The sequence below is a fragment of the Pholis gunnellus genome (genome assembly GCF_910591455.1).
Source record: "Pholis gunnellus genome assembly, chromosome: 11".
Taxonomy (NCBI): Eukaryota; Metazoa; Chordata; class Actinopteri; order Perciformes; family Pholidae; genus Pholis; species Pholis gunnellus.
In genome coordinates, this window is record NC_136538.1 from 12,497,463 (window position 1) to 12,512,951 (window position 15,489).

Consider the following 15,489-nt stretch of genomic DNA (forward strand, 5'->3'; position numbering starts at 1 on the left):
AATTACTTATCACATAAGCGGTATCGTGCAGGAGCTAAATACCCGCCTTTGTAATGAGGTGATGCTATCAAATGATAAAACACCACGTCTCTATTAGTCTTCTTTTACCATCAATGGCGGCTGCCTACCAACACCAAGGTGAACCTACTATGCTGGAGGGTTGGCCTGAGTACCACTTATTAGCCCTTGAAAACTCGTATCTATTAATTGGTCTCGTTTATTTCAAGTAACATGTGCTGTCAACACTCCTCACCATAGGTTAAATACAAATCTCAGATTAATTTCCTTTATTCCATACCTTTGGTGTGTCTGTTTCTGCAGAATATTTTTTTATGTACTCATTTTTTACATCACATAAAATAGTTGCTAGCCTATTTAAAGGAAAACATGTCATACAGTATGATGTTTACCAAGATCAACCTTGTTCTGTTCTTGGTGATAGCTTTTACCTTTTCAAATCCAACATTAATATGGATGTTGTGCTTGCAAAACCTTTTTCTGACAAAATAATTTTGGGGGGAAATTTGTGTCGGTGAGGTCTCACTGTGCAGCTTTGGCTTGTAATGTTAAGTTTATATTAATTAAATAAATACTTATTCCAAACCCTCTTTCTATGGCCAAGTATGTTTCATGATATCATTCAAAATTAATTATAATGTGAGAACCAGGATTTTACAAAAGCAAAAGGCAAAACATCGTCAGTTACAAACACTAACATAATTACTAAATATAATTTTTGCATATGTAAGATGCAACTTTATAATTTTATTTGCACATCAATGTTGGAATACATTCACTCATTGACTTCAGACATAACTGTTCAAATAGTTTATTTGAAAAATATATAGTTTATCAATAGAATCTGATATTTCATTCAATGAATTAAAAAAAATAAGATCAGCAAAGCAGAAAGTTGAAAAACGACATGGAATTCAACTAGTCATAAAATCAACACAATCATTTGCTCAAATCACCACAAATTCTAACAACTGTATCAATATTAAGTTGATTTGTAAACAGGATTACTGTGCAACTTCAAACTTAATTTTTTCTTTGTGTTCTATACAAAGAGGCCTTTCATCAGGATTTCAAGTATTTAATGAAAATGTCATTACTGTATCGATTACTTTTGTTTCAATGCAATGAACAGCGTAAGGTCAGCAGTCTCTTAATTCACAGGCCTGGGCAATGCCTTACATAAACAGCAGCTCTCCACAATCCTCCGAATCAACTCAGTTAGAATTTGTTTTTGTGCCATGAATCTGATCAATCTTTTTTTGGCAAAGAAACAGATTATTTTAAAGCTTTGACTTCGGCGGCTCAGATGCACTAATGGAGGAGTAGTGAGAGATGAGTCTGTCAGCTTCTCTCCACCCAGTGAGAAGAGCTCCATGGACGGTGGAGTAGTAGTATGGATGAGTAGCCTCTCCAGCAAACAACACCTGCAGGGGCTGAAACAGACCACATAGTTTCAAAGAGTCTTACACCTTGGTTAATTAAGTGTGAATCTGTGTTTATGCTCAGTGCACACATTTGTGATTGAGTATGAACATATATGTACTTGTGACTGTGATCCCTTCGTAGGCAGGGGCTCCATCATGTTCTCCAGGTCCTGTTCCGAACAGCCTATTGCTGGGTGACTGTACGATCCACATGTCCAGGGGTCATGAAACCACTGGGAGCGCAGGACTCTCCTCGGGGTGATGGTAGGGTTTCCTGAACACACGCAGTCAGTCTGTGAGTGCTGACAGAGATCACTCTAAAATAACTTTTATATAGAAACATTTTTAGAAAATACAAAGATCCTGTGAAGGAATTAATGCACTCTGAACAACTGTTGCCCAATGCTTGTGACGTATTTAGCATCACCTGTAAATCTGCGTATGAGTTGGGTGACGGTGTGTGTGACCTCTTGTTCAGACAGTGTCTCCATATACTCTGACTCGTGTCCAGCAATCCAACCACACAGAACATGGCCATACCTGAAAGTTAAACCATAACAGGACTGTATTCACAAACAATGTATTTACCAGATATTTTCTATTGAATACAACAAGAACAACGCAGGCAAGCATCGGCATTTGTGGTTGTCGACCTTTCAGTGGGTTTGAGCAGAGTGAAGGCACACAACTTCCTTATCCAGGACCTCTGTACATCTGGCACCTGGTCCACCATGACATCCTGAGTCACGACAAGAGATGAAACAGACAGTTCAAATGTTTGCATATGTTAGACATTTTGTGAACTACTGTCGTGGCATAAACATCAAACATTTTGGGACATTTGTGGGTGTAGAATAAGACAACATGGTATGGTTGTGAAGAGTAATCCTCTATTGGTGATTTGACGGTGAAACACGTGTTAAACCTGCTGGTCAAACAACCCCTCGTGCTGGGTTATGATGGAGGATGGAGGGCAAGGAATTTCTAGTGATACGAAGATGACATCATTTCTATTGCTTTCTATTTTGAAGGCTGTTCTGTTTTTCTCTTATAAACCCATTTTAGAAAAAGATGAGAATGAGATGTGACTGAGGTAAGCGAGGAGTCATAGTGAAAGCAGGAAAAGAGAGAGAGAGGAAAAAGCTGAGGAAATGATGCAAGCAGTAGTTTGTATTTTAACAGGGCAAGACAGATTTTAAGATATACAACAGGGAGACATCTTAAAGTCAAATGTACAACTAGTTTATTCCTACTAAATCAAAAATATTTAAACATAGTTGCAGCATGAAGTATTGTTACGGGACAGCAGCTGTGGAGAACTATGACTGAAGGGTTGAGTGGGCAGAGATCATTTGTCTCTGTCTGTGTTAAAGGTGTTTCAAATGTGTTTCAACAAGCCTTGGTGATTCCTCTTCCTTTGAATACCTAAATAATTAAAATATTCTTTGCGTAGGCTACTAATTGTATTATGTAATTGAATCCAGTGTGTACGCACACACTTTATAGGACATGTACACTCTTATTCGTTGACGTCTCACCTCATCTTCCCACACAAGATTGATGACCTCACAGTCTGCATCCCACCACGGTGAATCAAACTCCACAAATATCTTATTGTTTGTTCCAAAACCTAGTCTCTGGACGGAGTGCAGCTTGTGTAGAGGGAGAGGAGGATGGAACAGGGCTGAATGGTGCTTCTTTAGGTATCCTGAACAAACAGAACAAGTTAGGTTTTGTTCAATACTTAATAGCTTAAATCTAATCGCGGCTTAAAACTACACTAGAAATGTACATTTTGTTATTTACCACATCAAAAGTCACCGTAAACAGTATATTATATTTAACTGTGATCAAATCTTCTGTAATTCAAATCTTTATATTAGAACTAGAAACTAAAATGTTTAAGTATGTTTAGCACATTTACTAATATTTGTTGACAAATGTAATACCAAGTAACATGTGATCTCGACATAAGTAAGTGGTTAAAAATGTCTCGTGTAAATCAGAGTTGTAGCAAAATCGCAACATTTCATGCACTTCGGTGGAAAACAGAAAACTTTGTTTGTGAATGTACGTGTCGGATTCTACCTAGAGGTACTGTGACAATAACATGATCAGCAGCGATCCTCTCCTCATCACACTCGATCATCACAGGGTTTTCTCTCTTCTCTGTGTTGTTCCAGTGGACACAGCGAGCAGGCTGATCGTAGGTTACTAAACCACTGGGGAGCTCCAACATCAAGTTTTTGACCAGACCTTCATAGCCACTGAGAAAGACAATTATGTTTAAGTCAATCGGACATGCACGTGTGCGGAGACAGTTGATTAACAGAATAATGTACTGCTAATATGGTCTGCGAGGCCTCCCTCCTGCAGCCAGACCTGGGAGGGAAGCTAGCCGGCGAGAGTCTGGTGGGCCGACATTGACCCATGGAGACTCGTCCAGGCGCAGCCTGAAAGAACTACATGGGTCTATCGTCCTGTGGACCCACCACATGCAGGGATAGGTATTGGGGTTGGGTGCGCTGTGAGTCAGGAGGCAGGCAAAGGTGAAGACCTAAGTGTGCTGACCCCTGGCATGGCAGACTGGTTTTAGAGACACGGATGTTCATCTCTTTAGCAGGGAAGAAACCGGGACCGGTACAGAAGGTGGAGCGGTACCAACTAGATGTAGTTGGGCTCACCTCTACGCATTGCACTGGGTCTGGAACCAAACTCCTGGAAGAACTGGACTTGGTCCTTTTCCAGAGCTGCCAAGGGTGAGAGGTGCCGGGCAAAAGTAGGGATACTCATGAGACCATTCTCCCGAGGAACAAGAGGGTCAGTTGCTGAGAGGAAGTCTCTGACGGTTGTTTGTACCAAACAGCATTTCAGAGAAGCCGGTCTCCTTGGAGTCTTTGGGTGGCGTCTGGGAAAGTATACTGTCTGGGTCTACATTTCTGCTGGGGGACTTCAATGCTCACATGGGCAAGGATGGAGAAGCCTGGATGGGGTGATTGGGAGGAACAGCCTCCCTGGTCTGCTCCTAAAAGCTGTTTTGTTATTGGACTTCTGATTAATAAGGGCACTTGGAGGAGAGAGCTTGGAGTAGAGCTGCTGCTCCTTAGGGTCAGGTCAAAAGGAGACTATCGAGGTGATTTGGGCATCTGATCAGGATGCCTCTTGGACTACCTTGCTTGGCCTGCTGCCACCGTGACCCTGGCTCCGGATAAGTGGAAGAAGATGGATAGCTGTACCTTTAATTCACGTCACTATTAAATAAATACTTGGGGGCATCCTTTGGTTGCCGGTCAGACAAGCAATTACACCACTTTTAAAAATAAGATGATCAATATGAAAATGAAGAAAGTAATGATTTAATGAAATTGATTATTGAAATAATTGTTAGTTGCTCCACTACATGTATGCAATGTTGGAGTACGAACCCAGGGAATGTACAGTCTAGTCCAGGAAGTGTTTTATACAGGCCATAGGCCCCCAGGCCCACCTCATCCATGCTGTGAGCCCCATTAATGCAGCACTCCAACTTCAACATGTTACTGATCATGCACAGTCGCAGAGATCTGGTGGTTGCATCAATATCTTTCCACTTCTCTGCTGCTCGTTGTTGAACCTGCACCAGACAACAAGGAACAAGACAAACTGTTAATTCTTACAAGATGCAGTCAATTTATTTTGTTTATTATCAACATGTGAGCTGGAATAGCTCAGATATTGGTAGTTAACAAACCCCCCCCCGTATTGTTATTTTAGTCACTGAGAAAAACGTACCTCTGACCGGATGAAATCTCCCACACAGGCCCAGGGTTCTCCTCCTTGACTCTCAAATTCTGAACTTTCCTTCAGCAACTCAGCAAACATTTCCTGAGTATAATAAATGTCGTCAGAATTCAGCTTCCGACCTGAAGACGTTACACAACACACAGAATACTAATTAGTAAAATATCACCAGGTCTCACACAGCAGTAGATATTATATATACATATTTTTTTGTTGGGTTGGGTTTTTATACTGTACCTTATCATAATTTTGTTTAAATAAGCTTATGCAGATTTACATATGCATATTTATACAAAACTTGTGGTATTGGGCAATAGAAATGAAATTGACTTGACCTGAACTGCAGAAAATGTTGGGAACAAAGGGGGGATGTCCTCCGATGTCCATGGCCTGGTTCTCTGGGGTGAGGGCCTCTGGATCCAGGAGTCTGTACTTGCGGGCCAGACAAAACACAGGGTTCTCCTCGCATGGTCCATGGATCCAGTTAGCTCCTATCTCAACAATATTATCGCCTGCAGATGGAAAATAATGTGCCGTTGCAGAAAAGAAAGGAGCATGTTACATACTGTTTTGTTTTTGTGCCTTGACAGCAATTTTATTGCTGTTTGTTTATGATAGGGTAAAACCCTAAAGGTCTGTTCACACCAAACGCGGTGAACGCGGCGCGAATCGCGTTCATCGCGTCATTCGCGCCGCCGGTATCGACTATTTGTGTTCATTCGCGTGCATCGCGCTGGACGCCCCGGAGAGGGGGCGCGGCTTATCGGCCTGAAAGCCGTTCAACTGTCCGCCATCAACCGTAGAAAAATAACCTCTATTTCTAAGCTCAGCACGTGTTGTGGAAGTCCCAGATATCACGGGAAACTAAACGCCGCCATGTCTGGTTCATAACATAGTCCGGATTCATCGAGCTCACTGTGTCTAGCGAGCCACACATCGGCTGTTTACTGCAGCTGTATGATCACAAAATAAACTGACTTGGCTGTGATTTAACGGCAATAAACCGACAAAAAGGGACACCGAAATAACTATGTAATGATGCCGATTTGTACTTGTTTTCTCAATGGAGCTCGGATCGATCGGTGCTAGGCTATGCTAACATTATAGCAGCTCCATCAACACTCACAATAACGTCATCTAGACGTAAATACGGCAGCGTCTATTTCATTGTTTGTACCATATGGTTTACACACACACATGTATACACATAGTTTGGTCCGGTCTCTACTGATATGAGGGATCGTAGAGCTCTGGGTGAACATAGGCGGCTACAGCATTTATTTCCTGATTCAACAACAGCAGGACTTCACTGATGACATGGGGAGCAACTCAACGCTGATAGGCTATCGCGCTGGAGCGTCACGCGATTTTTTCAACTTCTGCGTTTGGGGCGTTTCGGCGTTTTGACGCGTCAATCGCGTCTGTACATAGACTTTGTATGTAATCTCGCCGCGTTCATCGAGTTCATCGCGTTTGGTGTGAACACATTTTAACATAATCATCTATTCTACTTCGGTTAGTCCAATCATTTACAGCAGACAGAGTTAGGTCTGGTCATAGTTCAGAAAGAACAAAACATTTTTTAATTAGGTGAAATACTTGAATCTGCAAGGTCCCAAAAATCAGATTGAAAATAGTTTTAGTGGTAGTAGCGGTTTCTATTTTTCTGTATTAATCTGTATGCTCCTGTCAGAGCTCAGCGTTGCTCTTTGGATCAGAAAGAATAAAACGTATTACGAGATTGTGCAAAATTTCCTGCGAGGCAATGGAAATACCATTACATATATTACACTGTTACCTTTAAGACTTTCCAAGAAAATGTGTTCTGGTGCATTGCAAAAAATTGTCGCTCACCCAGTCTTCCAGTTCTTATTCTTCCTCCGCTTCTCGCAGTCGCTTCAAGTATTCGCACGTGGCGGAATCCAGCGTTAACGAGCCGGTGTGCCGCTGCTATACCTGATATCCCGCATCCTATGATAACTATTTTAGCATTCGCATTCACAGCCATAGCCGGTTCTCTACTAATGCAATACAACTGACTCGGGTACAGTCCTTATGGGGCAAATAGATGGCCGACGACTAGAACATGTTTTTCCTGTAAAGAGTTTCAAAATAAAACTCGTTTTTAGAAGCCCCCACTGTCAAATCATCTAGTGTTTGAGAGCTCTCTTGCAGACATGTTGAGTCATTTATGAACACTTTCCGTAATTCTGCATTTCTGCAGACTAAGGGAATTACCCACAATTCATAGCAATGTGGCATTTAACAACGGGTTACCAGTGGATGCGTCGAAGCTTGCAATGTAAAAAAAGGTAAACAAAGAGGATGGCACATTGGTGTTCAGCCTAGCATATTACACATTAACATTAACGACAAAAGATTAAAGCAGAGGAATACAAGCAGAGTTTATTACACAGCTTTCATTTCATTTTGTTATTCAAGCTGTTTTGCCTCTCACACTCAACCATTTGACAGGTGACGTCAGGTAAGTCCCCCAGGGTTCAGGGGTTATGGCTGTAGGGGGGGGGGGACAATGGCACCGGGCCTCAGTAAGTTTAAATCCCCTCTGGGAAACAGTGTTTGTGTATCTGTTCGGGGCTTTTATTGTGAAGGCTATAACCAAAGGAATGAAAAACCGTGAGGCGGCGCTGATGACTAAATTGAAGGAATAAAGTAATTGCCATCTTGGTGCAGAATACGGCGCTTCTCATCCGTGTTATTATTTTACAAAGGCGTAAGTTTCGGCTACACTAGGAAATAAATAAATCAATCACCATTGAGGCCCAATTCCAAACTCCTCCCACCCGCACACCCACTAAACCCTCTCCCTATCTACTTCCTCTCCATTTGTGCGTTCGGGTAGAGTCTTAGTCCATAAGGAAATAACTGTGGAGAATACGTGGGTTTTAAAACCCTCCAACAGCGATTCTGCATCGATGCTGACTCAACCAACTTTACTCTGCAAGGAAAACTAGTTTGAGGATTTGCCAGGCAACTGGATCTGCTTAGCAGGTGTCAGGTTAACCACAGAGAGCACAGGACTCTCCTTGGTGTTTTTTTAAAAACACATAGGTCTGAGAGTCCTGACAGAGATCATTCTAAAAGGTCCAAGGCTCAAAAACAATTATCCTGTGACCCAATTCAACATTATGTTTTATTAAGTAAAAATGCTGAGTTCTTGAAGTGAAATATGTGGGATAGTATCAGAATCATGAACCGTTTATTGCCAAGTACGTTACACATACAAGGAATTTGGCTAGGTGATTTGGTGTAAAACACAAATTTGAAAAATAGAAAATGTACAATAAAATATAAACAAACACACACATAAGAGTATGTTAAAACAGGTAAAGTGTCATGTGTATATTAAAAGAGAAAAGATGTACAACAATAGGAAATTGTCCTTGGGATGTAACATCACTAAGAATTTAATCATAAATACATTAAATCTCAATTCATCACCCACCAAATGACTTCCCATGAATAAAACCAAACCTAAAATACATTCCATTCATTCAAAGATATAATTTATTGCTGTTCTAACTAGATGGCGTTGCATGCTGTCCAAACATGTAGAGCAGAGAAATGTTTCCAACAATATGAATGGACAACTCAAACCTATGGTACCTGTAGTAAAAGCAATTACCTGTATTAATAGTAATTGTACCGGACCAAGCAAACGGTAAGGAAAACATTGTTATGTCTCTGTGGGGTCCTTTCCATAATGTTGTCAAACACTTATTACAAGTTGAGCCTTTCAGTGGCAAAAAACAGCACTATCACAGTTTCACGGCTGCCAGTTACACATGGGAAAATAGTATCCAGGTTGAAAAATATCAAAGTTACCCTACATTTTTGGGGAAAACCCAAAATGTTTTTATGCATCCAGAGTGTTCATTGTTTACATTTCTTGATCTGGGTGGCCACATGGACTTTTCGAGGAGTAGTGAGAGATGAGTCTGTCAGCTTCTCTCCACCCAGTGAGAAGAGCTCCATGGACGGTGGAGTAGTAGTATGGATGAGTAGCCTCTCCAGCAAACAACACCTGCAGGGGCTGAAACAGACCAAATAGTTTCAAAGAGTCTTGCACCTTGGTTAATTAAGTGTGAATCTGTGTTCATGCTCAGTGCACACATTTGTGTTTGAGTATGAACATGTAGGTACTTGTGACTGTGATCCCTTCGTAGGCAGGGGCTCCATCAAGTTCTCCAGGTCCTGTTCCGAACAGCCTATTGCTGGGTGACTGTACGATCCACATGTCCAGGGGTCATGAAACCACTGGGAGTGCAGGACTCTCCTCGGGGTGATGGTAGGGTTTCCTGAACACACACACGCACGCAGCAACCAGTTTAAGTTTATAATCTGTTAAACAAAGTTATGGATGAATTGTCAAAGTAGCATAATTACATGAATTACAGGAGAACTTTAATCTCAACATACAACATCTTGAGATCCTGTTAAACATCAAGATTAGAGCAATCTTTTACATTGGACAGAAGGTGGCACTACAGGAGAGGCTACACTGATTCCTGAATCCAAAGAGGTTATCCTCTGTACAGCAGCCAAGACATCTCAGACTCAGTTTGCCAGGCTTTTCTGTGCATTTCCTGTTTGTAAAGCAGTTTTTAATTCTACATTCAAGTAAAACAATTAAGTATTTCTATCCATTTTCATCCATACTAGTGATCAGGAGGCAGCTACAGGTTGAGACTCACCTGTGAATGTTCGGATGAGCTCTGTGATGGAAAGTCTGACCTCCTGCTCAGGAAGTGTCTCCATATACTCTGACTCGTGCCCAGCGATCCAGCCACAGAGAACATGGCTATATCTGAGAGTTACATTAGCAAGAGGAGTCAAGGCTTTTCTTTGCTCTCTAAATATGATTTACCCTGGAAACTTTAAACAGGGAAGAATGAGCATCCGTCACGGTTGAGGTGCCGAATATGCTGCTGACCTTTCAGAAGATTTAAGCACAGTGAATGTGGACATCTTCCTTATCCAGGACTTGTTTGACACTTGGTCCAAAACATCCTCCTGAAGAGACAAAGGATATAAAACAGACTGTTTGTGTGCATTTATAATCAGGTGTTGTCTATTTACCAGTGATATACTTATTAAGAAATTATGCGGTATTTGTAGATGGAAAAAAAGTTTACCACTATTTTAAAGAATGAAATAACATTTAGAAGCTAAATGTATCATGTAGTTCATGGCTGCACAAACAGACCTCATCCTTCCACACCAGGTAGATGATCTCACAGTCAGCATCCCACCACGGTGATTCGAACTCTACATATATTTTGTTGCATGTTCCGAATCCTTGTCTCTGTACGGAGCTCAGCTTGTGTGCCGGTAAAGGAGGACAGAACAGGGTTGAATGGTGCTTCTTGAGGTATCCTGAAAAAAAAGAAATTCATGCCAATAGTGGCGGGTGGGTTAAGATATTTTACCATACCACTTATACTGAGGCAACTCCTTTATATCTGGTTGCATTACAACATTGTGGCAAAGTTGCAAATCAACGAGCGGGACTATTTTTGCATCAATGTGATGAAGTAATTTGATTTCTAGAGGATAAGAATAGAAGATCTTATCCATATCGACCAACCCTTCCGTATAGCCAAAATAATGTTGCCTAGCCTATCACCCCACAACTAATAAACTCCTCAATTTTAAGAGATGTCCTAATGTCTTATTTGCAATCATTCAATTCCATGCATTGAGATGAATAATAGTACAGTATGTGTGCAGAAGTCTACCTAGAGGTACTGTGACAATAACATGATCAGCAGCGATCCTCTCCCCATCATCGCACTCAACCGTGACAGTGTTAACTCCGCTTTCTGTGTTGTTCCAGTGCACACAACGAACGGGCAGATTGTAGGTCACTACATCAGTGGGGATCTCCAACATCAACTTCTTGATTAGGTCTTCAAAGCCACTGTAAGAAAAAGGCATAAATAAAAGTTACGTAGATGGTTTTGTATAGCACTCTATTGGACATTTGTCTTTCTCAGTAAGGCTCATTTTCAGCACCCCCAAGGAGAACATTGTTTCTCTGTATATTTTACATTACAGGAAGGCGATTCAGTGAACAATAGAGCAGATATCCCCTGCAGCAGAAATCTGTCTCAAATAACTGTCTTTACTATATAGCGCACTATATTTACTGTCCGCCATTTTATTTGAGTGTCTAAATTCTGAGTGTGTAAACTTATGCACTATATAGTACCCTGAAAAATTCCATAACAGAACCAAAAAGTAGTTTAAATGGCACGTTGCGCAACTCTAAAGGTGTAAGGGATAACACAAAATGATGGGGATTAGTCCGTGTCTGAAATCTCAATTTACTGCAGGTCATATCCATGTCCTCCAACATCAACATTAGAGGGTGACACTGTCTGTTTCTCGATAGCAGAAAAAGAACGCTGTCACCCTCTAGTGTTGATGTTGGAGGACATGGATATGACCTGCAACAGGAGGCCCTCCAGCTAACTGACACTTTAGCACTGCAACGTCCCTGGTCAAATTAAAGCCGACGACTTTTGTTACATGTCAAACCCCTTTTCTTTCCCTCATATTTCCTGTCGAAGTCGACTGTTTGCTACTGTTTAAAAAAAGCCAAAAAGTGTCCCCAAATCTGAAATAAATTTTAAAAATGGAAAAAAAGGATCTGAGAGCTTATAAAAAACAAACTAATACTTTTTATTTGGAAGGCTGAAACTCATTATCTTTTAACTGCTGACTATTTGCTCTATTATCTATGAATCTTTTTTTTCTGTAAGTAAAATAGTTTACTCATTTTATTTCTCAGTAGTTTGTCAGAGCCAATGTTGCATTGACCTGTCTCATGGTGTGGTGCCACGTAGGAGCCTCGTCAGAGTAAACCAACAGCAATATAATATATAAACATATACGTTACTGTCATGTACAATCACTACAAGTGATTGTACATCACAGTCACGTATTTGTTTGTACCCTTAATTTGGCATGTATGAATATGCTTATGAGACAGTTACTATAAACCCTGGTAGTGTGCAGTCCAGTCCAGGTAGACCCTTGTAGATATTAAATCCCACCAGGTCGATCTCATCCATGGTAGAAGTCGCATTGGAGCAGCACTCCACCTTCAACATGCTACTGATGGCACACAGAAGCAGCTCCCTGGTGCTTTTATCCTCATCTTTCCACCTCTCGGCTGCTCGCTGTCGTGCCTGCACACAGTACCAAACACCCATCCAAAGCTTCAGTTCATCACCAAGAACTTCTCAGAACTTCTTAGCAGCAGAAAAATTATTTTGGTCACTGAAAGATAATGTATACCTCTGATCGTATGAAATGTCCTACGCTGGCCCAAGGTGTTTCTTTTTGATTCTCAAATTGAAGAGTATCATCCAATAGCTCATTGAACATCTCCAGAGCAGGTTTCATGTATTCAGCACTGAGCTTCTGACCTGCATACCACAGAATATAAAACATTTATAACAATAACTATGTATTTTGCACAGAGTAATCAATAGCAATACACTGGACACATTATGCCATTACACAGGATAATTTTAATGCACACATTGCAAAATAACTTTAATCAGGGAACATGATTTGTTAAAACAGGCTGATGATGGATTGCATTTGACCTGAACTGCTGAACCAGTTGGGAACCCAGAGAGGACGCTCATCAACGTCCATGGCCTGGTTCTCTGGGGTGAGGGCCTCTGGATCCAGGAGGCCATAGTCCCGAGCCAGACAAAACACGGGGTTTTCCTTGGATGGACCGTGGATATAACTTGCACCTATTTCTGTAATGTTATTACCTGCAGAGAAAAAAAAAAAAAAAACAGGATTGTAGTGAGTGAGATACAGACCAAACTGAAATGAACTAAAACATACAACAGGGATGAGCTCCATAATAAGGCTCGGCTGTAGAGATGGGTTATTTTGTTTTGCAGTTGGAGCGGGGGATGGATACAAGGTAGAGATTTGAGGATTGGAGAGGTCGAGAGGTAGAATAAAGAACAATTAGATCAGAAATGTAAGTGGTGGCAAGGTCATGCAGTGCCGTAATGAACAGGATTGTCACGGGGCATGGTGGAGGACTCAAACGCAGACCAGACAGAGTAGAGTGAAGCAGGAATTTTAATCGATGATGAGATCGGAAGAGGAGACTTACAGAAATACAACAGGGAATCCACGGACGAGACAAGAGACGAGGGGGGGGAAATCCAGCAGGACTGAAACCGGGCAGGCAGACAGGGAAACCAGGAACAGGACAAGCCGAACAGGCAGGTAGACATTACAAGGATCTGGCAAGGAGTGACTGAGGGGAAGGAGTTTATGAAGAGGGAAGAACAGGTGAGAAGAGTTGTGCTGATGAGGGGGAAGAGCTTGATTCATGATCAGAGGCAGGTGAAGGGAATTAGGCTGAGGGAGTGGCTGACAGAGTGGAGAAACACAAAGACACACAGAGGCAAAGCCTAATCGTGACAAGGATCATCATTTCATTAGCATTTATTAGGAATTTTACAGGAAGCTAATGGAGGAATGCAAGAACAGGGGTAATACTGACGGCTAGTTCTAGTTAATAACCTGGCAGCTGCATTTTGAACCAGCTGTAAACAATTTACAGCAGTTTATGCATATAGAGGGAACTACAATAATCCAGACAGGAGAAAGTTAACATTTTTGGAGAAAACAGGACTGGGAAAGTTTTAAGAGTAAAAGATGATACCAAGGTTATTTTATGCATTATATCAAGTAACATGTTAAATTGTGTAGTTGTATATTAATGATAAAAGGTTTTACTTTGTGACAGACTCAGGAGAATCTACACGGTTACATAACTATCATGGGTGTGACAGTTTGTTCCCATTGTATATCTGCTTAAACCTGCTTAAGCCAGTGGCTCAGCATGTTTAAGTGTTATTTTAGGACTGCAGATCCTCCATACCTCCATATTCACCACTAACATTCAAAATATGAATTTGACATTGTCAAGTGTGATTTCTGATATGAGCAGTATAACATAAATACTTTTCAGTAGAGAAGAAAAGAAGAGAATAAATACATTTTGATCACCCATCCTTCTGCTATACCAGGGGTCCCCAAACTTTTTCCTGTGAGGGCCACATAACTGACCATAACATTGAACAAAAAAATAATCGTTTGACCTAGGGCTGGTTATGTGGTTTGTTGCTTTTGAGCTTTTCAGATTTGCTGTAATCTGTAAAGTTATGTTAGGTTTGAGGAAGTTGTTTGTTTCTGAAACCAGAGGTTTTCATTTGAAAATAGTTTGTATGCTGGTAATGAAAACGCTTTGAAACATAGAATAAAATGAAAATCCAATAAAACCATAATTAAAATAGACGTCATTATTGTTTCATGGTAAACAGATGCAGTCGCTCACCCAATCTGTCAGTTTTTATTCTTCCTCCGCTTCTCGCAGTCGCTTCAAGTATGCGCACGTGACGAAATCCAGCGTTCACGAGGCGATGTGCCGCTGCTATACCTGATATCCCGCATCCTATAATAACTGTCTTTGGGTCCACGGTCACAGCCATACTCGCTTCGCTTCAAACTAATAACGTTAGGCCGCTATCCCCACCTGAACACAATCGGTATACTTTCTTATACGGACTGCTTCCTTTTGCCAAGCCCCAGTTGAAATAGGCGGTTTGGTTAGATGCCTGAAATAAGGTGTGTGATTAACTCAAACGTATAGATATGTAAACATGTTGTTATACAATATACAATACGTCAGTAGATATCCTGCTCATGAATTGTAAAGCTTTTAAGTCTTTTAAAAGGCGGTTGCTTACGTCTGGCTATTTGAGACTACAAAACGTCATCACGCCGACTCCTCCGCCTTCACTTCCTCGTGGTGTATATTCGCGCTCATGCGACCGTTGTGTAGTTCGTTTATAGACTAACGTTAGCTTTTTACTTATGCCGTTTGCATTCACGCTTCAAAAATCATAAAAGTGGTGTTCATTTGTGAAAATGATCTTGCTGAAGAAAAAGTGTAAATATCTTAAACTTGAGTTTGTCAAAGAGTTTATTTTCTGGAATAATCAAATTGTCAGGGCTGCTCAAAGGGGGTGTATTCGCTGGATGTGACCTGGCTGTTTTCATGGCGTGTTCCTCCATTCAATTACTTCCTCATCTGTCTTTGTCCTGGCCTTCGTGTGCAATTTTGTCAGGGAAATATGTTCATATCTCAAAAGCAACGTTCTCAACTGCTGTGAATTTCTTCTCAAAATCAATCTACAGT

General features: G+C 41.1%; 2 protein-coding genes across 3 annotated transcripts; both read right to left on the reverse strand.

The window, feature by feature from the left end:
- Window positions 1–813: 813 nt before the first annotated feature.
- On the reverse strand, window positions 814–7,261 carry LOC306703297 (peroxisomal N(1)-acetyl-spermine/spermidine oxidase-like). The gene is made up of 10 exons (XM_079169222.1): window positions 7,077–7,261; window positions 5,558–5,734; window positions 5,214–5,344; window positions 4,868–5,055; window positions 3,531–3,709; window positions 2,981–3,150; window positions 2,096–2,181; window positions 1,870–1,982; window positions 1,562–1,716; window positions 814–1,451 (listed from the first exon to the last, which is right to left on the reverse strand). Exons 1-10 carry the CDS (start codon window positions 7,228–7,230, stop codon window positions 1,299–1,301), a joined length of 1,506 nt encoding a protein of 501 aa, XP_079025348.1. The 5' UTR covers window positions 7,231–7,261; the 3' UTR covers window positions 814–1,298.
- A 1,219-nt stretch (window positions 7,262–8,480) lies between these two features.
- On the reverse strand, window positions 8,481–14,955 carry LOC306703296 (peroxisomal N(1)-acetyl-spermine/spermidine oxidase-like). Of its 2 annotated transcripts, XM_079169220.1 has the most exons (11): window positions 14,626–14,955; window positions 13,393–13,539; window positions 12,860–13,036; window positions 12,546–12,676; window positions 12,249–12,436; window positions 10,982–11,163; window positions 10,450–10,619; window positions 10,177–10,256; window positions 9,938–10,050; window positions 9,387–9,541; window positions 8,481–9,276 (listed from the first exon to the last, which is right to left on the reverse strand). In XM_079169220.1, exons 1-11 carry the CDS (start codon window positions 14,777–14,779, stop codon window positions 9,124–9,126), a joined length of 1,650 nt encoding a protein of 549 aa, XP_079025346.1. In that variant the 5' UTR covers window positions 14,780–14,955; the 3' UTR covers window positions 8,481–9,123. The 2 variants fall into 2 exon arrangements, with proteins under 2 accessions (XP_079025346.1, XP_079025347.1); XM_079169221.1 differs by lacking the exon at window positions 13,393–13,539.
- Window positions 14,956–15,489: the final 534 nt, after the last annotated feature.